At 50.2% G+C, this 24,394-nt stretch overlaps 9 protein-coding genes across 9 annotated transcripts; 3 read left to right on the top strand and 6 right to left on the bottom strand.

Annotated features, from left to right (window-relative positions):
- Positions 1–1,108: 1,108 nt before the first annotated feature.
- AtWU_06381 (carboxylesterase family protein) lies at positions 1,109–1,924 on the top strand (the record flags this gene model as incomplete). The annotated part of the gene is made up of 1 exon (XM_035501490.1): positions 1,109–1,924. One exon carries the CDS (start codon positions 1,109–1,111, stop codon positions 1,922–1,924), a length of 816 nt encoding a protein of 271 aa, XP_035357383.1.
- A 373-nt stretch (positions 1,925–2,297) lies between these two features.
- On the bottom strand, positions 2,298–4,996 carry AtWU_06380 (ferric reductase family protein; the record flags this gene model as incomplete). The annotated part of the gene is made up of 7 exons (XM_035501489.1): positions 2,298–3,495; positions 3,546–3,667; positions 3,717–3,769; positions 3,822–4,051; positions 4,102–4,422; positions 4,473–4,513; positions 4,565–4,996. The coding sequence occupies 7 exons, from the start codon at positions 4,994–4,996 to the stop codon at positions 2,298–2,300; spliced, it is 2,397 nt and encodes a 798-aa protein (XP_035357382.1).
- A 1,509-nt stretch (positions 4,997–6,505) lies between these two features.
- AtWU_06379 (flavin-containing monooxygenase) lies at positions 6,506–8,167 on the bottom strand (the record flags this gene model as incomplete). Its single annotated transcript, XM_035501488.1, has 1 exon — positions 6,506–8,167. One exon carries the CDS (start codon positions 8,165–8,167, stop codon positions 6,506–6,508), a length of 1,662 nt encoding a protein of 553 aa, XP_035357381.1.
- A 474-nt stretch (positions 8,168–8,641) lies between these two features.
- AtWU_06378 (beta-glucosidase) lies at positions 8,642–11,245 on the bottom strand (the record flags this gene model as incomplete). Its single annotated transcript, XM_035501487.1, has 7 exons — positions 8,642–9,935; positions 9,985–10,147; positions 10,197–10,443; positions 10,496–10,718; positions 10,776–10,828; positions 10,875–11,068; positions 11,122–11,245. 7 exons carry the CDS (start codon positions 11,243–11,245, stop codon positions 8,642–8,644), a joined length of 2,298 nt encoding a protein of 765 aa, XP_035357380.1.
- Positions 11,246–14,215: 2,970 nt separating this feature from the next.
- Positions 14,216–16,118, bottom strand: AtWU_06377 (MFS monosaccharide transporter; the record flags this gene model as incomplete). The annotated part of the gene is made up of 5 exons (XM_035501486.1): positions 14,216–14,601; positions 14,656–14,941; positions 15,002–15,368; positions 15,428–15,854; positions 15,923–16,118. 5 exons carry the CDS (start codon positions 16,116–16,118, stop codon positions 14,216–14,218), a joined length of 1,662 nt encoding a protein of 553 aa, XP_035357379.1.
- A 1,730-nt stretch (positions 16,119–17,848) lies between these two features.
- On the top strand, positions 17,849–19,534 carry AtWU_06376 (carotenoid oxygenase family protein; the record flags this gene model as incomplete). The annotated part of the gene is made up of 5 exons (XM_035501485.1): positions 17,849–18,034; positions 18,089–18,212; positions 18,262–18,638; positions 18,687–18,824; positions 18,875–19,534. The coding sequence occupies 5 exons, from the start codon at positions 17,849–17,851 to the stop codon at positions 19,532–19,534; spliced, it is 1,485 nt and encodes a 494-aa protein (XP_035357378.1).
- Positions 19,535–20,028: 494 nt separating this feature from the next.
- Positions 20,029–20,645, bottom strand: AtWU_06375 (cytochrome P450; the record flags this gene model as incomplete). Its single annotated transcript, XM_035501484.1, has 2 exons — positions 20,029–20,312; positions 20,390–20,645. The coding sequence occupies 2 exons, from the start codon at positions 20,643–20,645 to the stop codon at positions 20,029–20,031; spliced, it is 540 nt and encodes a 179-aa protein (XP_035357377.1).
- A 1,731-nt stretch (positions 20,646–22,376) lies between these two features.
- Positions 22,377–22,900, top strand: AtWU_06374 (lignostilbene dioxygenase; the record flags this gene model as incomplete). Its single annotated transcript, XM_035501483.1, has 3 exons — positions 22,377–22,406; positions 22,467–22,545; positions 22,599–22,900. The coding sequence occupies 3 exons, from the start codon at positions 22,377–22,379 to the stop codon at positions 22,898–22,900; spliced, it is 411 nt and encodes a 136-aa protein (XP_035357376.1).
- A 304-nt stretch (positions 22,901–23,204) lies between these two features.
- AtWU_06373 (major facilitator superfamily protein) lies at positions 23,205–23,718 on the bottom strand (the record flags this gene model as incomplete). Its single annotated transcript, XM_035501482.1, has 3 exons — positions 23,205–23,506; positions 23,564–23,630; positions 23,689–23,718. The coding sequence occupies 3 exons, from the start codon at positions 23,716–23,718 to the stop codon at positions 23,205–23,207; spliced, it is 399 nt and encodes a 132-aa protein (XP_035357375.1).
- Positions 23,719–24,394: the final 676 nt, after the last annotated feature.

Genomic DNA, 24,394 nt, shown 5'->3' with positions numbered 1-24,394 from the left:
AATCATTAGAATCCTTATAGCTCAGATCTCAGTATATAAAATACTTAAATTAAGTGTTTTTTAAAAAACAGATTCAGACCTTGTAATTATATAGAAATATATTGAAATGCCTTGAAAAATCCAATAAGACATAATAAAAAGTAAAGAGAAAAGAAAGTTAAGTATACTAATTTTCTACTACGGTTGACCCCGGTAATATTGTTAGTACAGTGGGAAGGTGCAGGGATCTGAATCCTTTGTTTTCTGCTGTTCATACGATTATTAATACTTCATATAGCCATTCAGCGTTGCTAATCAAGGCTTCACCATGGCGATTTAAGAAGGCGGTGCCGTATGGGAGACTTACCGCTTCAAGGATTCAAATCCCTGCAACTCTCCACCGTACTAACAATATTACCGGGGTCAACCATAGTAGTAGAGAATCTTTGTAACAGGACAACAATCAAATAATATCTGATAGATTTATGAATAATATTATTTAAAATTACTTTATACAAGGAATACAGTGATATAACTTTTATTCTTTTATTTAATTATCTTATAAAATTAAAATTATCATTCAGCTGCCACAGACAAAGTATCCATAACTGTTACAGCCATAAGGGGATACATTGACACGCATTGAATTTATCAAATATATTGTTCACCAGTTGTAGAGTTACAAGTTAATGAGCACAATAGAAATATTTTAGGTATGCTATACATCATGCATTTGACACCTATGTTGGTGGACCAAGAAGGCTTCACATGCACCGCCGAACCCTACCTAAATATCATAGAACACAGAACACATAACACACAAGTAGCAGAAGCGTTGTATCGGTCCATCACAGCAAACACACTACCTCTCACAAATAAACGTGCCCCTTCTTAAGTGGATGATCCAGCCACGGTCATCGATCCCTCTGCGGGAGGATAATGATCCCAGCGCATCTTCTTCCTTCAGTTCCGTCTGGCGACGGAGACTTTCTGATCCTTCGCCGCAGATATAAACCCACCACCTCGACTGACCTTGACAAGATCTAATCACCCTGTCACCTGTCCACGACTAATTTGCCTCGCTATCTTTTCCCCATTAAGCTTAACCTTGATTCCTCAGGTGTACATCATGTCCAAACCAACCATCGCCTTCCTCGGCGCCACAGGCGGCTGCATCAACGCCTGCCTCGCCCACACCCTACATAATGGCTACCACGCCGTCGCACTAGCCCGCAGTCCATCCAAGCTTATAGCCCTCCTGCGTAGCCAGAACATAAACCAAGAGACCCTTGACTCCCGACTCCATATAAACACCGGCAATGCGACCGACCCAGAGGCCGTGAAAAACACAATTCTCCTACAACGTTCCTCTTCTACTCCAACCCTAGTCTCCCATATCATCTCAGGTATCGGTGCCACTGGGCACCTCCGCGGCTGGGCCTTCGAATTTGACCAGCCGCATATTTGCGAGGAAGCGACGCGGGCGCTCCTCACAGCCCTGCGGGATATCTACAGCACATACCCGGAGTTCCTACTCCATTCGAACCTAACAAATCGGCCGCTCCTCACCGTTCTCTCTGGTATGGGCGTCGATCCGAGCCAGAGGCAGTTGGATGTGCCGTTCTTGTTGCGGCGGGTGTATCATGGGCTGCTGCATGTGCCGCATGCGGATAAGTGGATGATGGAGGAGATGTTGGCCGAGAGGGAGGCGAGGGAGTTGTTTCGGGGAGTGGTGATCGTCAGGCCAGGGAGCTTGTTGACTGGGGATCATATGCTGGGGTCGGGTTATGGGCTTGAAAAAGTTCGTGTGGGCACGGAGAGGGAGAAACCTGCCGTGGGATGGACGATTCCGAGGGCGGATGTCGGCGAGTGGGTTTTTCGGGAGGTGGTGGTTGGGGGTGGGGAGAGGTGGGTGGATGAGAAGGTGACGTTGACTTGTTGGTAAGGATGCTGTCTGTTTGTTTGCGAGTTGGATGTGTTGTTGGTGCTTATTGAATGAGGGTTTGGGTTATTGTTCAGTTATGGGTTAAAGGGAGTAGTATGAGATTGATGTGAAATGACAATGTAATTATTTCATGGTGATTCGGCTGTCGCATACCGTCGGACATGTATCAATAGCCCTAATGAAATTATAGCATGTACTTGGCTAGAGAATCAGAGATACATGTCGTAGATGGACAGTTGAGTCATCAGTTGAAATTCAGTCTATGAACGCCATGTTGTAGATATACGAGCCCATAACTATGTACATTTCCACTCCATTGCAATGAAAATATCAACAATATTCATAACCTCGTAACCTCATCCTGAAAAGTAACCTACCAACTAAATGACTCCTCCACATAGCGTATACGCCTATACCCCCGTCTCATCGCCAAATGCACCGCCGCACGCGCTTCATCCGCCAACGCGGAAGGCCCACATACCAGTACCACAGCAGATGATTCACTGAGTTGGGCTTCGTGCGCGTGATCGAGGACGAGCGATTCCAGATTCGGCCGACCGGGAAGAAAATTTATGTTCCCAGTGTCTCCCTTCCAAAAATGGTCGCGGCTACTTCGCCGGTCTGTATCTGTATCACTTCCGTCGTCGTCGTCATCGCCGGACCTGGCGGGAGCGGGATTTGAGGACGAAGTGCAATAAAACTCCGCCCGGAAATCATCCCTCGCTAACGCAGGCGCTAATTCTTTCACTGCGACCTGCTGCGCGAATGCTTCTTGGCGGGTTACCCATATTAGACGCATATCCTTCGTCTGTGTCGTGTTGCCGTCCTTTCTACTCGAAGAAAGGATCTGCTCTGACTCGGTAGATGACCGTACAATATGATCCTGGATATACGGTACCGCGGCTGCTATGCCCGTTCCTCCCGCTATCAGAAGGACGGATTCGTAGCTCCACAGTGGAAAGTGGTTGCCGTACGGCCCTTCGAGGAGGATGGTTGTGGTGGTGGTTAGATCGGGGGAGTTGATGCATTGCTGGCGCAGGGAGCGGGTCCAGCCGTCGTACGGACGGATCCAGAAGATGAATTTGGGGATTTGCTGCTGGATATGGCGGTTGTGTTGGTGTTGTGGGTGTTTGAGCTGTGTTTCGTCGGGGGTGTTTGTGCCTGGTGAGGATGGGTCGGAAAGGAGGGGTACTTGGGTGACGTCTATGTCTACTTCGTTGACTTTTGTTGAGGTGGATATGCGGTCATGCCTGTCGTAGGACCATGCACCCAGTGTGAATGGGTGGCTTTCCCAACCGGTCAGTCGGAAGGGCTGATAGAGATAATAGAAGTCTCCCGGAGAGGGGCGGATGTGAGCTGATCCCGGGGTCACTTCTAGACGAATGACGTCGGATGATGGGTCGTAGGTTGCTGTGCTGCGCGTGTACTGGACGCCTTTTCCTGCGTTGGCTCGCACATGGATGTTGCAGTAGATGAGGCGGATTAGGCGCAGGGATCGGTCGACGATCCAGATGGCTACTGCTGGCCAGAGGTAGTTCCAGTAGTCGTGGCCTTCGAAGATAATTGTGTGGCTAGGACGGTGGTTAGTGGATGTGATGAGGTTAGGTGAGGAGGCACTGACTAGAAGCAACCGAATAAAAGAGCAATGGAGAAGAGGATGTGTAGCAGTAAAAATGTCTCGTATAACCGGTGGCGGAACCATTGCACGGCAAAGGGAAGAATAGCGACCATCACGACGGTTGCCTGTGATGTGTTAGTATCGAAATAAGCAGTTGTTTGGCTGAAGCCTAACCAGTGTTCCCCAGATCAGATACGGCTTGTGAAGCTTTCTGATTACGTTGCCTTCTGTAACATTGTCAGTAATATGCCTGGGGCTATATCGGTGCGAGGAGCATACTTTGGTACATGATAACAAGGTAGATGAGGGTATGCGCCACAGCCTGGACAGTAGCAATCCACGCAACATGTCGATGAAACAGATTAAACGTCCCAAAGCTCCATCCTGTCGCCCAAATGAAAATATTGTTGCGTCCGGCAAAGAGCCACACCAGCGGGAGATTGGCGAAAGACAAGACACCGGTTCGGTCAGCGGCATAGCGCATAATTTGATCTGGTATGGAAGGCCAACTGAATACCGTCAGTTATGCTGCATCGTGTCCATAAATTGAGGAACGTACTAGAGATTTCCCTCAACTGGCCGGTACTCCAATGTGCAGACGACAACGCTCAATACCCAGAACAACAAAACGGTCACTGCTTCAATGCGCGTAGGAAACGTCCACCACAGCAGCTTCCGCCGTGGCGATGACAATGGGGCCGGTACCACAAGATGAGTTTGCAACCAGTGATATATTCCATCTAGCGGTATCCATAGCCATCTCACGCGGGGTCGCGCCCACTGCCCTGCCCGAATGTCTACCGCGTGGAAGATGTGCCGCACGAGGCGATGGGAGATGCCAACCGCGAGGACGAGGACCCAGAATGCATATCCTAATAAGCTATTTCGGTCAGTTTCACTGTTGCGCATGACGGAGCATTGCTATCTTACCCAAATGCATTGTGCGACCAAACCTCGAATTGCCAAGTATCCTGCGCAGATGATGGTTAGAAGAGTGGTTGTAGTCATCACTAAGAACATACAATCGTGTCAAAGGTCCGACGATAGAAGGTCGGAGAGATGAGAACCGCAGTAGGCATGCGCTGCGACTTTGGAATCTGCCCATATTCAACGACAGGCATGCGACTGAGCGCATCGTGGGTGAGATTCTCGGCCACCTGCTCTCGAGGCATCAATTCGACCTTGCCATATTCCAGGCAGTAGCCTTGCAACTGAGCGAATCCGGCGGCTTGCTCCTCCTCTGTACAGTAAACCTCCGCCGAGGCATACGTGGAAGTTACTTTCAGCCGGTTCTGACAGCGTGCCTCCCAGGCTCCTTGGGCCGGGTCGCCGGAAAAAGAGAGATAACCCAGGGCGGTGTACACCGCCGTCACGCATCCCTCGTCGGTTGGCGGCCGACCGGCGCAGGCCAGCCCCAAGTATACCAGGAGGAAAATCCAGCTGGTGGACAGCATGGCATCGAGGATCCGGATGGAGTGAGTGATGATTGAAGAGGGGAAAGACAGGCAGGGTCACGAAGCTCGGAGATGGCTGAGTGCGAGTGGGGCGTGACCGAGTCGCCCGCACCCTCCGACCGAGTCCGGCCGGGGGCGAAGTCTGAGACCCACGTGGTCCTGAGAGATGGAATGTATGGTACAGGTGCAAAGCCCGGTGCCTTGACTAGCGAAGCATAGTCTCAATGTTCAATTGTGATGACGGATATCTACACGGAAACTCGAAATGAACTCGGAGGAATACTCCCGAACGGGACAGTCGGACATACATGAACACAGTTGAAGCCAGGGACCTCGTGATCATCGGGATGGGGTCTATCTAATCTGATCGCGCCATCTGATAGCGCCCGAGCTATGATTCGCTACATTACATCCAGGCAGCATCCCTTCTGCCTCAGGCTGGAACACGCGATTCAGCGGAAATAATTGGGAGTCTGTTCAGATCCAACGGCGAAAGTCGAATGACTATTCCCCACTACATGATGCTATTAAGATCTAACGGAGAATAGAAAACATTGATTATATTTGTATATGATTTAAACGACATCATCAAGTGTATCTCCAGGCTGTGTCAAAATGTAGCGTAAAACTAAGGGTTTAATTTCGGGTTTAAGAAAATCGGGCTCGAACGCCTGATGAATGATTGCATTTGTGTTGAAGACTTTCGGCAACAGATTTGTTGTCCAACCTACTTGAGTGCTATCGCCCTTCAACTCGGTTTCCTTGGGCATCTTAGGTATGACAGGGCTCTTGTCCCGCAAAGGGTTCGCCATACATAACTTCCAATCGGCCTGTAGATGGGCCGGCGCGTAAAGAAAAGTCTCTGCCCTGGGGTATATATCCCTTGGATACAGTGGTCCTGGTGGAGGTGCATGCGCTTTGCGAAACCCACCACTCAAATGTTCATCAAAAGCCAGGAGCTTGATATAAGGAGGCGCTTTCAGTTAGGGCGATACATCTGCCAAAGGTCTCGGCTGTATAGCTAGGACTTGGTCATGTAGTCTGTTGCTCTAGACCGCGGACTAAGGTGAATCTTCAAAGCATTATGGGGATCTCTTTAGTCATGTCTTCTTTAGCCATGTCTCTGTCTTTCATTTGAGCAGAAATGATATATTTGTTTTGATATGCTTGGCAGAAGGCTGACAATAATTGAAGCCTCTTTATACATCCTGCCTTTATATGGTATAGGAGACTGGGGAATATGGGAAGAAGCAGAATTCCGAAAGATGATGGCCTTTCATAGAAAGCCATAACAGTGAAGACGATGACCGTTGATGAATGACAGAAAGTCGCCCAGAAGGTTCAATACTAAAGTAAGAACGGTAACATCCACAAATCATTAATACAAGTCTCATAGAGATCCCGAAGCTGCAATCACTATTCAACACGACGACCATCATAAACCATTTGACTGGCCATCTTCATTCATCTACGTCTTTACAACCTCAACAGTCCATGAAGCCTAATATACTACTGCATCACAACCTTGAATCCCTCAAATCCCGGCAACGCCCTTCTAATCTCCCCCTTGTACATCGGAATCCCACCCGTATAGTTCAACTGCTCAAATGGCTTCCCCGGAAATGTCCCTCCCATATACGTCGACCGCGTCGTAGGCAGCAACGTCAAGTTCGACAGCTGCTCAATCCGATGCTTCCAGCTATGCATAGCCGACAAAATCGGCTCCACAGAATTAATCCCCTTCCGCTCCATCGTCCGAATCGCATCAACAATCCATCTCCCTTGGAGCTCGATCGTGGTAGGTCCATTAGATAATGCCGTTGTTGCCTGGGGACCATACGTGAAGAAGAGATTCGGGTACCCGTGAATAGTAAGTCCCAGGTACGTATGTACTGTCGCTGCCCATTCATCTTTCAGATACGTGCCCTTCGTACTGCGCAGACCCAAATTGGTGAGTCCGCCAGTGGAGACATCGAACCCGGTCGCGACACAGATCACGTCGAACTCGTGCTCCCTGCCATCAGCCATACGGATACCCTTTTCGGTGAACGAATCAATGGGGTTGTTGCGCACGTCAACGATATCCACATTCGGACGATTGAATTGGTCATAGTAGTCCAGTTCCAAGCTCGGTCGTTTGACACCCCACGGGTGTGGTGGCTCTAACGGGGCCAGCAGGTCGCGGCTAATTGGGTCGTCAATACGAGCGCGTACTTTGCGTGCCCAGAAGTCATAGATCACCCTGCTGGCTTTGGCGTCGAAGAGATAGTCACCGTAGGAGCCGACCCAGTATCTGAACCCGCCTTTCTCCCAGAGGTGCTCGAGGAATGCTTCACGCTCTTTCTCGTTCTCGTCGAAGACTCCTCGCTCGATGAAGTCGTAGGTGAACCCGCCGAATGATGTTTCCCGTAGTCGGAATAACTCCGGGTACAGGGGCTTCAGGCGCTCTTGCTCTTCGACGGTGAGAGGTCGCTTGCGCATCGGGATGGCCAGGTTGGGTGTGCGTTGGAATACCTTAAGGGAGCTGGCGACGGGGCCCAAGGCCTGAGTCAGTTGAACACCGGACGCGCCGGTGCCAATCACGGCGCATCGCTTGCCTTGGAAGTCAACTCCTTCTTCAGGCCAAGAGGCAGAGTGGTGGATGTCTCCACGGAACGAGTCCATGCCTGGCCATTCAGGGACGTGTCGCTTGGCGGCAAATCCGGTCGCGACAATGAAGTATTTCGCCGATGCGTGACGACCATCAGCTGTGGTGATATTCCATCGTCCAGCTGTGGGATTAAATTCTGCCGATACTACGACCGTATTGAAAGAGCAGTCCTTTTTGATGTCGAGAACGGTCTCCACGTGCTCGAAATACCGGCGTATCTCGTCGTAGGCGGGATAGTTGGTGGACCAGGTCCAATTGACCCATGTTTCTGGGATAGAGAATTGATACTCGGGCACTTCGGAATCCACGCGAGCACCGGGGTAGCGATTCCACTGCCATGTGCCTCCAAGATCTGGGGCAGCGTCGAAGATGACAGTCTTGAGTCCCAGCTTTCTCAATTCATGTAGACAGTAGATGCCGCTGAATCCGGCTCCTACAATGATCACATCTAACGACAGGCTGTTGCCATTAGGGCTTTCGGGGCCTAGAGCGTTTGTGTCCTGGTGAGCGTCAGAAGGCATTGTTGCGATGCATAATTAAGATCTATCATCGTGGTCTTGAAGAAAGAGGGGAAAGGGATTTATAAATAGGGTCAGCAGGGCAACCATGAACCTCCGGGCTGAAACCCCGCAGCAGTCGGGGAGAAGAATCTCGACCATTCGTATTTACGCCGGCATGCTGACCCTGGCTAGTCGCTGCACTTTCTACTGGTGATAACCCCGCTCCGGGATGCGCGCCACGTTACACTTACGGCAGGGGGGTTTTTGTGGCGGTTATCAGGGCATCAAGAGGGCGATTGGATGACATCCCTTGGTTTACAAGTGCTCGTGGTACGCCGAGACAATGTGCAACAGATAAATGACCCGGAACCCTCGCTTGATCATTCGAGGAAAGCTTCACCCGAGACAGAAGACACATAAGCAGCAGTATATTTGATCGCCCGAACGGGCTGCTCACATTTATGCTAACATTCAATCATGATCATCCTGGTTATCTTAGACAGAGAACTCCCCCGTCAATGGCAAATCACGGCTCGACCGTCCCACGTACACTTGATACGTGCCCGACTGTAGCTGCCACTGCTGCGCTTCCACGTTCCAAGTGCTCAAGTCGCGCCGATTCAGCGAGAAGCTCACCTGGGCTGTCTCGCCCGCGGAGAGAAGCACCTTGTCGAACCCACGCAGCTGACGGACCGGCCCATTAGGTATCCCCACATACAGCTGGGCCACCTCCGCCCCGTCAACCGATCCACTGTTCTGCACCTCGGCCGTCACTGTGACTAACTCATCCCACAGTCGAGGGTTTCCTCCTTCTTGAATAGTGGCCGACGGTGGATACTCGGAGGTCGTCTCGTTGGTCTTTTCGATGCTCAGCCCCGAGTAATCAAAGGTGGTGTACGAAAGGCCAAACCCGAACTCGAATTGCGGGGTGATGTTATCCTTGTCAAATGCCCGGTAATCGATATAGACCCCCTCGGAAAAGTCTGACTGGGGGAACAGGCCATACGGGGTCTGTGGCTCCGATGGATGCAGCAAGGAGCCATAATCCGAGGCCTGCTTGGCGATGGTGTATGGAAGCTTGCCCGAGGGGTTGGCCCGCCCGTAGAGAATGTCTACCAAGGCATGGCCGGTGTCCTGACCTGGCAGGTGGGCCAGAACGACGGCAGTGACATTCTCATGATCAATCCAATTGTACACCAAGCGAATGCCAGCGTTGTGGACGACGACAATGGTGTTGTTACACTTGCTTGCTACATTCGTGACCAAGGTGTCGCTGTAGTCGTCCGTTAATGCGGAGCGGTCATATCCTTCCGTGGCATAGCTGTTGATGAAGACGAGGCACGCCTCAGACGTGGGATCCACCTCCGGGTCTTGAGCACTGACGTCCCACAGCACAGATGTGCCGTCCTCGTAGGCCTGCTGTTGAATGGCATTGAGTGGCGCAATGACATATGCCGGTGAGTTCGATCCCGAGCCACCGCCCACCCAGAGAGTGTAATTCTGGTAGAGAGGACTGGTACCCAGAATAGTAGAAGCAAGGTCAAAAGAATCAATGACCTTGGCATCATAGCCAAAGACAGACACTAGCTGGGGTGTTTGAAGAGGGAGAGCATTGTTAGTATTCTTCACCAAGACGTGGCCCTCAATTGCGCTCTCCAAAAGCGTGCTCTTCTCGTCGGTACTCGTTCCAACAACAGCCTGGTGCTCCGACTGGGCGCTTGCTGGCATACCAACGCCAGGGGTGGGAAAGTCCGTATCCTGGTTCAACTGATACCACGTTGCGATAATCCTGATTCGATTAGCTTAGCCGTACTGGGAAAGTAAGGTACGAAGCTCACCTAGTCGCCATATCGTCCAGTCTTGATGCCTCCATCGTGCCATTGGAAATGGCGGTGGTCAGGTTGGACCCCCAGAGCGTCGTTTCAGGCATTACCATGTCCAAGCCAGCATTGGCCGAGGCGATTCCACCATGCTGGGCTCCCCAGTCGGTAATCACGTAGCCTAGCATATTTAGAGACCGTTGTGTAGAGACCATGTTGGAGAATCTCACCTTGGAAACCCAGCTCTGTCTTCAGTAGTCCGTTAAGTGTCTTGCTGTTCTGGCAAGCGTAAGAGTTGTTGATCCGCTCATATGAGCACATAATGGCGACACTTCCCGCCAGGACGGCATCCTGGAAAGGCCACAAGTAGAGCTCGTGGATTGTCTTGTCATCGATGTTAGACGAGACGGCAGCCACGTCGACACCATTAACCGTTCCCGGGTTTCGGTTTGTCTCTTGCTCGTTGCCGATGTAATGCTATTGAACCATAAGCCATACTGTGGGCGCTCAATGAATGACTAGTTCTCACCTTCGTTGAGACACCAACACCAGAGGACTGTACCCCCTGCACTGTCTCGTATACAAGAGCTCCGGTGAGGTAGGGGTCATTCGAGAACCCTTCCCAGTTGCGGCCGCCCTCTGCCACCCGACCAAGAGGGCCAACAACAGGACCGAGAAGAAGGTTCACTCCTTTCCGGTGAAACTCTTGGCCCATGTACTTGGCCCTGTCTCGGGCAAGGGTTCGATTCCAACTGTATCAGTATGTCAGCTTTAGAAACAGTAGAGACGTTCGTTGACATCAATGTTACCTGGCACCAACGTGAATACCGCTAGACCAACCGTTGACATAGTCTGTTCCCCGCTGCGAAAATTAGACATATCCAGTCATGTATGAAGGCCATACGTACCAGGCCATTGCTTGCATCGCTGACACAGAGACCGGGAAAGTTGAGGCGCGGGATCTCAGCAATAAAGCCCGAGCAGCCAGTCTTGGAGCTTACTCCTGCCGTGAGGTTGACCTTTTCGTCGTCCGTCAATTGAGCGACGAAGGCCTTGGCCTTTTCATAGGCGGAAGCCCACGACCCAGTACCCGTTCCCTCGGCTATGGCCAGGCGTTAGTGAAGGCTGTGTTTGGAAAGGGGAAATACCACGTACGAGACGGATAGACTGCGGGAGACTGTCCATAGAAGTAAGTGTCGCTAGTGATGTTCTGTGACGGTGCAGCGCTGGAGAGCGCGAGACTCCCAAGCAAGCTGACAAGTGCACTGATGCTGTGCATTTTGGGGATGCTGTCTTGAATGCTGCCAGGTCATGTTGCACACTGGCCACATGGTGGTATTTAAATGCCATCTTCCCCTCAAATTTGCATGGGTGACATTGAATGTATCATTGTGAATGTGTAGTTGTGGTGCCTGTACTTGCGGGATTTCCAGACTAACGGATAAACATCGGGAAACGGATACAAATGGTGTGTGATTAGACCATGTCATGCGAGGTGCAAATGGGAAGAGGAGGAGTATAGAGGCCTTTTCGGGGTAACATTAGGCGAGCCGTCGCTTCTCCTCCACTTCCGGCAGCGTAGAGGGATAGAAATGCCGCTGTAAGAGTCCCACAATTTCTAGCAAGTCCCCACCTGCAGTGGAGGAAATCCGGGGAAATGCAGGGTATGAGTCGTCATATAGGTAAGAACATGCCTCGGCTAGGGTACGGGGCGAAAGAGAGGGCGTGCTGTGCAGAGCTGCGCGTGGATGAGGCGAATCAAGATTTCTCTTTCTCCATACAACATCCGGCTTGGCTTAGGCACTTAGGCTATTATACTTTCCGGTCGTCTGACCGCAGGAATATGGCATGGCGTCATCCATGAGGCCTAGTTGGTCCGAGTGTGCTTGGTCTCCTGTTGTTCCTACTAAGAGCCAATCAGCTGCTGGGCATCACGATTTAGGTTCAACGCTTATTATATGCGATCGGGCCCCGGAAGAGAGTCGACGAGCCCTATTCATCGGGTCGCTGGACTAGAGATGACGGTTCATGCCGCACCAGGAATTGAAAGTGCTCCCACTCTATCATCGGCCCAGGAAATCGGCACTTGTGTCGACAAAACGTAGCGATAAGTGGAGGATGAAGCACCCCGAGACGAGGGCGTGGCATCGGATGGTGTGTGATGGAATCAAGTCCGTTCGAGGCACCACCCGCCTAGACCGGGTTGGAAGGTGACCGAGCGGGGTAGTCAAGAAGAGCACATCATCAGTGATGATGCAGAGGGTTTGAAGATATTAAGTTGTATGCCCATCAAGGGCCTATACCTCAGGCGTAGCGGAGCGGCAGTATCGCTATCGTAACCAAGGGTTGACGGATAGAGGCGCAACAGAAAGTTGGGTACTAGTAGGAGTAGTGGTATAGGGTTCTTCCTTGAATAAACACGTCTATGTAATTGAATACACATTATGACGTCGCATTCACTGTACAGATTCTTTCTCTTGCTTGCTCCTTCTTCCTTTGCCTCCCACTACTCTATCTCCTCGCCTGACAACACAACCCCAGCCCGTCGACCATCTTTGCCATCACCATCACCATCATCATGTCAGTCAACACCGCTTCAGTGGAACCGTTCTTCGGTTGCCGCCTTACTGGCCTGGGCACGGTAATATTGACAGTTCGCCTTCTATCTGAACTTCTTACAGTACCTCCATCCGAAGTGGAAACTCACCTTGTTACCAACACTGAGACTGTTCAAAAGACTCTGCTTGAATCCGACAGGTTGAGGCATTCAATCAGACATGGAGCGATCCCGGTGTTCCCTATTGACATTGGCTTGCCTAATCGTCGCCCTCGTGAAGATCCCGACCATATTGACTGGCTTCCCCCACGCTCATTCCTATAATCCCTACGAACCCTTTCCAAGCCGCCTGTCATTTACAACAAACTCTATTTCTACTACGACATTTCGCACAGATTTGCCCGAACCTACTGTTATCAGCCAGCAAGACCAACACTGGGCGTCCGGTATGGATATTTACCATCCGACCCCAGAGACTACAGAAGAGGGGACATGTTCAAACACGGTACCTCGATGGGCAAGCGTTAGTGAGCTATGCAGCCGAGTTGTGCCAACTCAGTTACTGCTACCGCCCGCAAAATCATCCACCTCACCCAGTTGCAATACGTACAGATTTGCCAACGCCGTTTTCGCGATCTGCAATACGGACACTACACACCACCATCGCTTCACCGCCCAGAGAAGAACTTGTTATCGAATCTATAACGAATGCCGTTATAGGAATAAAGGAGGATACGTGGAGTACACCGGACCGGATGGAATATCATCACTGTACCAAGATGAGGATATTTCCTGGCCTCCCTCCTATGCAGCTGGCATGGGGAAGATGTTGTGACATGTTCCTCTAAGTGAATCATCGGAAGATGGGCACTAGCTTAGCTTAGCTTTACCCACACGAGTCCCATTTGTTAGATGTCTTTGGACCTTCAATTAGATAGTTTAATTGCTAATCTCTTCTGTCCCATGATTCGCACTTTCATTATCTGTATGGTTCAACCATCACGAATACTAGTATCCACTGAGGATGTTCCATTCCGTGTGAGTCCCAAAAAGGGAATAGTGTGGCGGTCACGGCAGACATTCTTGTTCTGGTTCTTCCTCGTCCGCTTTCTTCTCTCTTTCTCTCTCTTTCCTTTCTTTCTTTCTTTCTGTCAGATTCCATTCTCTCTTGCTTAGAAATGCTTACCAAGTATTCCCCCCATGGCTGATAACCCCCATGTCTTCTTCTCTCATAACCATGTGGGACGACCCCGGCATCCCTCCTGCCGTCATCGAAATCCGGGGCATCCCCGGACCCACCAGCGCTGCCCAATCTACTACTAATGGAAAAGATTGACGATGCCCTGCAGTGACCTGGGTGGAAAACATATTATTGCGGGGATGCGGGGGGACGGCATGATGGAATGTTACTCATGCCTCCATAAGCAGTGGGTCTCCATGTTTTCTATCCCCCCTTGTCCCTCTCCACAATTTGCAGGGATAGGAAAACCTGGTCGGATGCACGCGGTGATATCACCACTTCTTAGTGCTTCTCTCACCTCTTAACGATGCCATTGTGCTCTTATGATCAAAAGGTGGGGATAGGGCTACAATGGACAATATCCGCGGATTTTAAAGGGGGTGCCCCGTTCGCTTGGACGACTCGCTCTCACAAACATTGGCCCCGACCACCATCCAGCGAGGTAACCCCGCTCACACCCGCGCTTCCTTCTCCGCATGACTGCCATAGCCATGCCACACCTCGCCGGCAATGCGGCTTTGCAGGTTCCGCTCTTCATCAATGAGTTCGTCACCGAATACCGCGGCGACTTGCTCTAACGACTTGTTTGATGTCTCTGGAACCAAGAAGAATGAAAATACGGCAGCAGCCGCACAGAAAATACCAAAGAAGAGATACGTCCCCCATCCGAGCTTAAGGAGCATCTCCGGCACGACAACCCCGATAATGAAGTTGGCCAACCAAATCATCCCCGTAGCGGCACCAACCCCCTTGGCACGTTTGGAGCTAGGAAACACCTCCGCAGGAAGGACCCATGCCAATGGACCGTACGAGATGCTGTAGGAGAGCACATATAGGTCTGTCACCCGTGTCAGTGGTCACTGCGCAGAAGCATTCGAGGCTGAGAGCTTACAAATCAGGGCCACACAGAACCACCCCACTGCTTGATGTGTAACCCAGTCGCTACTGAATCGGTTCATTAACCCCGCCATTACGAGATGCGGAATTGCCATGGCTATTCCCCCGTAGATGGCCAGTTTACGCCGCCCCACCCGATCCAGATACAGCATAATTGGGACGCCTCCGACGAATTGACAGACATTGACCATGCCTGAGAGAATCAGTGAATTATTGTCACTCTGTCCCAGGGCTTCGAAGAATGTGGGCGCATAATACACGAAAGCGTTGATCCCCGAAAACTATATCGGTCAGGAGCTGAAATCACGGGAAAGGATCACTGCAATCAGTGGATCACATACCTGCTGGAAGAACGGAATGGCCAAGGCAACAACAGTCCTCCTGAGGTATTCTGGCCGAAAGAGATCAACCCACTGTTCAACGCCGACAAGGAGCGGATAACGAGCGTAGTTTGAATACTCTCTTTCGAGGAGCGCCTGCTGGAATCTGACCTCCGACAAGATTCCTTTCCATTCCAGTTGCACCTTCTCGTCTTGCGGCGACCGTTTGCGCAATTTCGCCAAACAGCTGAGAGAGTCCTGATCCCGACCTCTCATCGCCAGCCAGCGGGGCGAGAAGGGAAATAGATGGATGCCTATGCCCACAACAAGGGCCGGAAATATCTGGAGGAGAAACGGGAGCCGGAACGCCCAATCACTGGGGATGGATCTATAACCACATCAGCCTTTCGCTTGGATAAACGTTCGACACTTGTTGTACAAATGTACCTTGTTCCATAAGTGATCCAGTACGATACAATTGCTCCGATGACGATGCTGATTGCCTCCAGAACCAAGAATGATCCACGCCATGCAGGCGGGGAGATCTCGGATATATACAATGGGGCACCCATTGCCAAGGTGCCGACGCCAATCCCCCCGATAAATCGACCGGCCACGATTGTAGCATAATTTTGCGCGGCGGTTTGAATGGTGGCACCTATTACGAAGAATAATGTGGCCACGGTCAATCCCCATTTTCGAGATATCCGATCGGCGACGGCAGGAAAGAACAGGCAACCGATGAAAGCCCCCAGTTCAAGCATCCCAGCCATAAGTCCCACATTGAAGCCATAGTGTGCATGGTCCGGGGACGTTTCGGGGAATTGCTGTCGGAATTGGGGCATGACGAGAATGATCGATATGACACCTTGATCTAGAACATGTCAATCGAGACGCAGAGCGGGTAGGTTATGGGGAAGCCGAGTTATACAAAGGACCTACCGTAGCCAAATGAAAAACCACCGAATGATGCCAAGAAGGCAGCACCGAATGCGTAGGGGTTGTGGATGAGGTCACTGAGCTTTCCGGCGTCATACTTCACTTCAGAGGATAGTAGAGCAAGCGTATTGGTGTCAGCATGTTCATCGTGTACTGTCGAACTCTTGTCGAGTTCTGTGGGGTGTTCCTTCTTGGACATTGGAAATTTTGTGCTATTGAGAAAGCTCCTACTGTCAGTGTTGTAATATATGGCTCGCTGCACGGTAGAAGGATGCCTTCTGAGAATCTATATAAGTAACCAGTCCAGATAGAATTGTGGGTATACTTAATCCTCGTGAGCCGCCTCGATGCCGGCAAGCAATGAGACGCCGCCCCGCACCTGGGGTGTCGATCCGGAGGGGCATCACTCATTGGAGCTCGGTTGAGGTTTGCGGGGAGCAACCGATAGTTTGTCTTGTCTTCATTGGCAATGCTCCCCAATTGACGAGCCGGATGCGACGGACCATCTTGCCTTGTTCGCTGTTCGCCGAATGCAGCAATATTTCCCCATGAGGTAATGTTGCCAAACATCGGATCGGCCAATTAACAACGCGGTTTGCACTGTGATGGAGACCGACTTGGCGTCACTGACAAGTCAAGCATGAGTGGAGTCATGATGGCTGCCATCATTTCTTCCCAACGAGCCTGCCATTTTTGCCGGGCAAATTGGGTCACCAGCTTACGTAGTTTGTATTGGGGGCTCCCTCAGATCGCCTTTGATGAGTTAATTGGGTCCGAGCTTATAGTCATCAGGACTCCTAACCCTCAGTCGCCCGGTCTCGACCTGTGCATACTTCCCCGTACATCGTATATTATTTCGTACGCCAGAGGATATCCGGCAAGGTAATTGTGAATATACTCGCTTTTCGTAAGATGAGTGGTCAGACATCATTGATGAGGCTCACGTATGGAATGACTAGTATCCCTGTGTAAACAAGAACCCAGCCAAATTTCGATAAGAGCAGCCTTACCGCATTTGATCCCCAGACTAAGAAGCAAAGCCCGTCCTTGTCGTTGCCTACCCTGCTGGGTATTCAATCCGTGGTGGCTAGAACAACTGGTCGCTCTGGTACTTGCCCTTGGTAGACCGGTAGTCCATCGCATACTGAAACCCAGTATATCTTGCTGATCTCAAAAGTGAATCGCATCGTACTCATATCTGAGATATTGTCCTGTACCTCTTTCATCCGTTGTGTCAGCAGCAGACTGAGGTAGGCCGTCGGTCAGTGATATTCATGTTCAAGTTACAGATTGCAACTAAATTGACTGATGATGCAGTACTACTACTAGTTAGTATGCATTCACTAGCAGTTACTGGCAGCATTACCCAATAGTATATATGTTCCTGAGGGGGTTTCCTTACAGTCCAGAATTCATGTGACGCACACAGCTCGTGCTTGTGACTTATGACATGACGGTCAAGAAATGAAGACATCTCATCTTGTCGAGGATGTCCAGGGACTTTACAGATGATCGATACTTAGTATGAAATGATACTATGACGACTAAGCCACCCCGTCCCGGCTGCTCGGATGTATTTTTATTCCGCTGAGTCATCAACCATCTCCTGCTCCCCGGCCTCTATTCTTAGTATCCGGTTTGTTTTGCCTTGACTTCATTCATTGATCCATCTGAGACCTAATATAAGACCTGCCCCTCCCCGGAGTGGGGGTTCTCCGCTGAGTCAACATGATCGGCTTTATCGATGTGCGCAGCCCGCAACTCGGCAATGCTTCGTCTACCTATAAAGTTAGCCAGGGCGCCTCAGACGTGTTTGCTGATAATATGGAATAAGACAATTTCTTGAAGCATAGCAGCAGTTTGCATATCAGTACCGGATTGTGATCCTCTCGTCGCTATTCAAAGTGTTGGTGAACCAGAACTGCCTCTATGTCTCTTCCAAAGACCCTCCACTTTCCCGAGAGGCCGCAGTTCTCGGCTTTTATGAAGCCATGTCGGGTTGAGGGCGAGGTGAACAATCTCGAGGTCTATGGAGATATTCCAAATGATATCAACGGCACATTCTTTCGGGTAATGCCCGATCCCCAGATGCCACCCTTCATCGAAGATGATCCAGTTTGTATTCACTTTCCCGATGGCATGCTGTAGCGGATGTGCTGAAAGAACTAGTGGTTCAATGGCGATGGGAATGTTAGCGCCTTTCGCATTAAGAATGGCACCGTATCGTGGCAACAAAAGTTCGTACGTACCGAGAAATTCATGCGCGAAAGAGAAGCAGGGAAAGCCCTTCTTGGTATGCCTGTTCTCAATCTATGTCTACTAGGTTTTGCTAACTGGTACAGGAAAATATCGGAATAAGTTCACGGATGCTGTCCGGTTCAAGATCCGCAGCACAGCAAATACCAACATTGTCTTCTTTAATGGGCAGTTGTTAGCCCTGAAGGAGGACTCCCCACCATATGCGATGGATCCTCTTACCCTAGAGACGAAAGGTCTGTACGACTTTGAGGGACAACTTCCAAGTGTCACTTTCACGGCACATCCCAAGTTTGATCCGAAGACCGGCGAAATGGTCTGTTTCGGCTATGAGGCAAAGGGTGATGGCACACCAGATGTTTGTTACTACCAGGTCAGGCCAGATGGGTCTTTCTCCGACATCTGCTGGTTTGTGGCGCCTGTTTGTGCCATGATACATGACTTTGCGGTGACCGAGAATTGGGTGAGTATCAGATCAATTAGATCTTCAACAAAAGACTAACAACACTAGGTGCTCTTCCCGCTTATTCCCCAACTATGCGACATCGATCGCCTCAAGGCAGGCGGGGAACACTGGCAATGGAGTCCCGAGACCCCTTTGTATATTGGCGTCATCCCTCGACGGGGCCCAAAGTCTGGAGACATTAAGGTAGCTACCATTCCATACAACTCATCATACAGCGCACTGACTTACAACAGTGGCTCCGATGGGACAATTCTTTTCCTGGACATACTCTCAACGCGTACGAAGACCACGATGGGCACGTTATATTCGACCTCGGTATCAGCAAACAGAACGTATTTTTTTGGTGGCCAGACAGCAAGGGGTCAGCACCCGAGCCCAGCACAATCACGTCGCAATTAATGCGATTCGCAATCGACCCGAACACAACAAGTGAAAAACTGCCTGACCCTGAGATCCTACATACCGGCAATAGCGAATTCTATAGAATAGACGATCGCCTCGCCACACGAAAGCATCAACACTGTTTTTTCGATCTCATGGACCCTTCTCTAGGCACTGATTTCAAAACAATAGGGCCTCGTCTCGGGGGCGGGTACCCTCTATATAATGCTCTAGCTCACGTGGACTTACATACTGGGATTTCAGAGATCTACTCCCCTGGTCGGACACATCTGGTGCAAGAGCCCGTTTTCATTCCAAAGGCAGGGTCTTCTATCGAAGGAGACGGATACCTCATGGCTCTGGTCAATAACTACGAGTCTATGGCAAGCGAGCTGCATCTGTTGGATTTGACGGACTTCAGCAAGGCCAGGGCGGTTATTCCTCTGCCGGTTCGGCTTCGGCCCGGCCTGCATGGAAATTGGGTCGATAGTAGTGATATGCAGTCTGTATAAGTTGTGAATTATTGTGATCCACATAGGAGATAGGAGGGTGGAGAATGTGATCTACTTGCTCTACGTCGCCAGATTACACTGCAGTCCGATGCAACTGCTACGTTCATACTATGCGGAATGAATAAATCTCGATTAAGTCACTTATAAGCTTATTTCAACGGAGCTGAGACCTCGCCTAATATATAAGACGAAATGATAGAAGCACGGAATAGCAACAATCTGAGTACTACCGCAGTCAGATATATACGAAGTCCTTGCAGCCAGCTGGTTCACTCTGCAACACTTCTCCGCCAGATATTCATCGGCATCTCGCCCAGAATTAGATTACACCTCATGGCGATATATGTTCCATTCCGGAGAAGGCAGCGCAAATTCACACCGATGCACCACAGACGCCAACACATCCGTCTGCTCCGGATGGGAGCTTGTGGTTGCCAAAGCAGAAGATCAACAAGTCGGCCACCTAAACAAAGACTCTACTGGCCCAGATAAATTCAGTTGCTATGTAATTCAGTCGCTATGTCGCAAAGACCATAGTTATTGCTCGAGCAAACAGGGAACGCAAACGAGCGCTGGTGCAGAAAAGCACTCCAAATTTCTTGGCTTAAAGCACTGAGGCAGGCTGAATGATGAAGGGTGAGGGACGGTGTAGAGTAGACGTGGGGATTGGGCGAAGGGCCCTGAATATTCTGGTATGTATAGAAAGTCTTAATCCCTTGTGTATCAACGATGAACTTGATAGCATTGAGAGATGTATCAGAGTGACCTATCGAGGGGGCTGTAGCTGAAGTTAGCCTTTCAGTTGATCATTACTCAGCCTTATAGCAGCAATGAAGGGTATCAAATGGTAAGTACCCTCAATTTGCTCGTAGAAGCGTAGAATAGTCGCCGCCATCAGAACATCCTCATTATATTCCTCACGCGGGTCTTTGGATTTCTCAAGCAAGTACGAAATGCAAATACTGTGATACAGGATAGCTGCTTCAGTGCTCAGACGTAATGAGACAGCGTTAGCCAGGTTTACTCCTTTCCCTCTTCTGCACGAGGCAAGCCGAGTCAAATGCCCGGCTGATGCTGTGAACCCGGCGTAGCGTAGAACCGGACAAAGCATCGCTCCTTCGTGGACGACTAGGGAAAAATGACGATCGCGGTCCCTGGTTTCGAACTTCTTTCATGTCAACCGGGGAACTGAGGGGGTCCATTGACGGACCTGCCCACCGAACATGGTTTTCTGCAAAGTGTCGAATCAAGCAGAACTCCTCTCAGCTGAGATAGGCAGTGACTGAGTCGGTGTCGGCCAGGCCATTACATGGCCCCAATGGATATCGGCCCCGTTCAAATTCACCAGCTTGATCCGGCAACGCCTTGTCAGGTTCATTCGCTACTCCTAAGTTGCTGGTGTCGGCTACGACTGGCGTAGTGGGCGGCTTGGGATCTTGTTGTCGGGGACTGCTCGCCTCGGGGATGGCGCCATGAACATTATTTCGACATTGTCGTTTCTGGCAAGTACTGGTACCCAAACTACCATGAGCAGGACGTAGCTCTCAGCCCTCGTTCGTGAGTTAATTTGTCGTCGGTGTTGTAGATGCCTCGGTACGCGGATGAACCTGTATCACGCGTGGAGTCATATCGACATACGTCAACCCACCTAGAGGACGAGCAGATGTGCAGGATAGGAATGGCGCATAGAAATTGTCTATAGGGCTCACTAATATTTGCTGCTAGAGTCAACCCATGTCTAATCGGATGAGAAATCGTATGTCTGTTTTGAACGCGTGACGGTCGAAAACGAAGGTCCGAGGTGACACAGTGCACGATGCTCCATTACTTTTGCAAGATTTGCGTAGTGTATAGCCACTGCCTATTGGGCTTAGATGTTAGTTCAGCCATCTTCTCACCTTTAGGAAGCCATAAAGGTTTCCCTCAGCTAATATGGTGATCTTTCACGGGGTTAGCAGGTCAATAAATGCCGTTTCGTATGGATTGAAATGACGTACCTCTGCACCGCGCGCAAGACTGTGACCGAGTTGTCTGCGACTTCGTCATGACCTCAAGCTTGTTAGGATAGCTGTCAATTGGCCGATAAACTGAAAGAAGGCTTGGGGAATGCGGAGAAAGAGGAGACCTTTTGCCAGATCGCGCCAGGTGGTGCGGGGAACCCGCCTGAGATGTAAGGCATGATGAAGGCATTCAGGCACCAGGAAAATATCACGTGTGATACACGATACTATGGGATATGGACTGAGAGCTGCTTTGACGCCAGTCATGATATGTTGACTTTAGATAACATTGAGTGGTCATGGTTTGAGAACATGGAAATGCAGGACCACCATACATGTAGAGTCGGGCCAGTTTGGAAATAATGCTGAGGTATCTTTCATAACAAAGCTGCCCTTGGCTTGCTTTTGCGCACCATAAACCGCTACTTACACCTACCCATGTCAATGTATATCTCACATTTGTCTCTCTCAACAGGCCAAGAGATTTCTGAAGTGAATGAGGTGTGAAAACGAACCCACGATGTTGGCCAGCTGGTGATGAATTCAGCAGATACAGCGACTAACACCAGTTTCCATTACCGGATCTCTTGTTTGCTTCTTGCTTTTCACATCTAGACTCTCTTCTTAACAGTCGGCCTGGTAGCAGTGTGATTCATATCCAAGTCTGACCAGTAACAGAACACTACTCCGAAAATATCTTCTCCTCCCACCAGATACTCCTCTCCTTTGATCTGTCTTTCATCGCTTACAGCTTCAAATCCTTCGCTTTACTCCTCACTTCACCCATCACGAACTACTCCATACCCTTCTTCAATAACTTAAGACTGAGTCCCGGTACCAAGATGATCTGGTCGTCCGAAGCAGACGCCAAGGTAAGCCAGTTACCCTCACATACTATATGCCATAGTCATATACAAAGCTGACTTTTCAAGCTCTTCGTGGGTGTCCTGAATCAGTTACGCGGAAAATTGAAGCTCGACTATCAAGAACTAGCTATGCATATGGGCGGAGGTACTTCCTGCCCTTTCTTATGTAACCCGAAGTATAGATGCTGACAAACATAGATTGCACCTCCTGCGCCGTTGAGCAGCGCATGATACGGCTCAGGAAGCAGGCAGCCAGCGCATCCCCAGCAGCGTCCATTGGCACCGGTGGTGGAACTGCTAGTGCTAATTCTACCCCCACTAAAACCCCAAGGAAGCGTAAGGGAGATGGTCTAGCAACTCCCGCGAAGAAGAAGACCAAGACAGCTGCTGCTGCGTCTGCCAAATCGGAGGTCAAGAAGGATGATGCCACTACCGTCAATGAGGATGGAAAGGCTGAAACCAAGGTCAAGCCTGAGATTAAGAATGAGCCCATGGAATGATAGTGTACTGGGGCTGGGTTGTTATCTACGTCTTCCCATGGATCTCTGGGCGGCAGCGTTTTGTATTGGTCTACATACGGGGACAGGAGAATGCTGGTGAGACAGACCTCGATTGATGAATGGAGATGGCAGCAACTAGGAAGAACAAAGCACTGCATCATACGATTAAATGATTCCATGATAAAGTAACATCCGTCGCCATGTAAAGACATCAAAACCGACCTAGGATAAACAAATTCCCTCTATGGACAGTTAACCCGTAGGTCAAGATGGGATCATAACCCATAGCCATGACACCCTACTTTTAGTCCTTCGCTGCAGACGAGATACGAGCCTCAACACCAGAATCGTCCGATACCTCCTCCTCCTTGACCTTATTCTTTGTTTGGTAATTCTTCTTAGGGGTCGGTGTGGTAGGCCCATCATCTGACACCTCCTCTTCCTTAGCCTTCTTGGTTGTGCGTCTCTTCTTGGGGGTTGGTGTAGCAGAGCTATCATCGGCAGGGCGCTTCCCATTCATACTGAATGAGATACCGGACTTGATCCCCTTGCGAAATTTGGCAAGGTGCTCCTTCAGGGCCTTTGCCGTGGGTTTATCCTCACCGGCTGTTCCAGTTAGCATGACATTTGTTTGTATGAGGGGTCTAGAAATGGTGGACTCACGCCAGCCTTCGGAAATCTTGTCCAAATCTAGAGTCAGGGTCTGGGTTTCAAAAATGGTCCGCCATAGCTAGTGTTTCCTGGGTTAGAGAATGTGATGATTGGGTATCTGTTGAAGGGCACGGTACCAGTTCCTCATTTTCTGGGGTCCAACGCATGGTTGATGGTTGATTAGCTCGGATGTGATGTAGAGAAAGAGCTTGAGGTGAGGAGTGTCAGAGGTTATAGAGCACGAGATAGATTAAGAGTATACGGAGCGGAGAAAGGTATTGAAACAAGGTCTATGAGCTATTATTGTGCGTTCCAGCTGAGATGCACCAAATAGAACAAGCCCTGGTAGAGGTAAGAGGATTGGAGGGCGGTGCGGCAATCAAGTGTTTGTTGTGCAATGAGATATTCCGACGCAGCAGCGAAAGAAGACGGGCCATTAAGATGTTACACTTTAGTATTCACTGGCTAGCAGTCACTGTTTCGTTCCCCGGGCAAGCCAGAAACAGCGGTGCCAAAGTAGACAAGTCAATCAATTCTCTGTGAAAGAGAGACTTAGTAGCCATGGGCAGGCGGGATACAGGAGAGACCAGATACATCAGCTCATAGGGTAGTAAATCCATTCGGAACTCGACATTGCACGGTGCTACGTGAGAATTGACGTAGGGCACTTCACAAACACGTGCAAGATAATGGGAAGGTAAGGGTTGTCGGGTCGTCCGTTGAGCATTATCAGTGTCCCAGACATGCTGCACGGTGGAATAATCAAACCCAATGTTGAGGATATGGCATTCAAGGTCTATGCTACTCATACAAAACATGGCGACTTGATGGGCGAGGCGGAAT

Source organism: Aspergillus tubingensis, assembly GCF_013340325.1.
Source record: "Aspergillus tubingensis WU-2223L DNA, scaffold_8, whole genome shotgun sequence".
In the NCBI taxonomy this organism is placed as follows: domain Eukaryota; kingdom Fungi; phylum Ascomycota; class Eurotiomycetes; order Eurotiales; family Aspergillaceae; genus Aspergillus; species Aspergillus tubingensis.
Note: the sequence above shows the minus strand (reverse complement) of the source record. Positions and strands in the feature narration are given on the sequence as shown.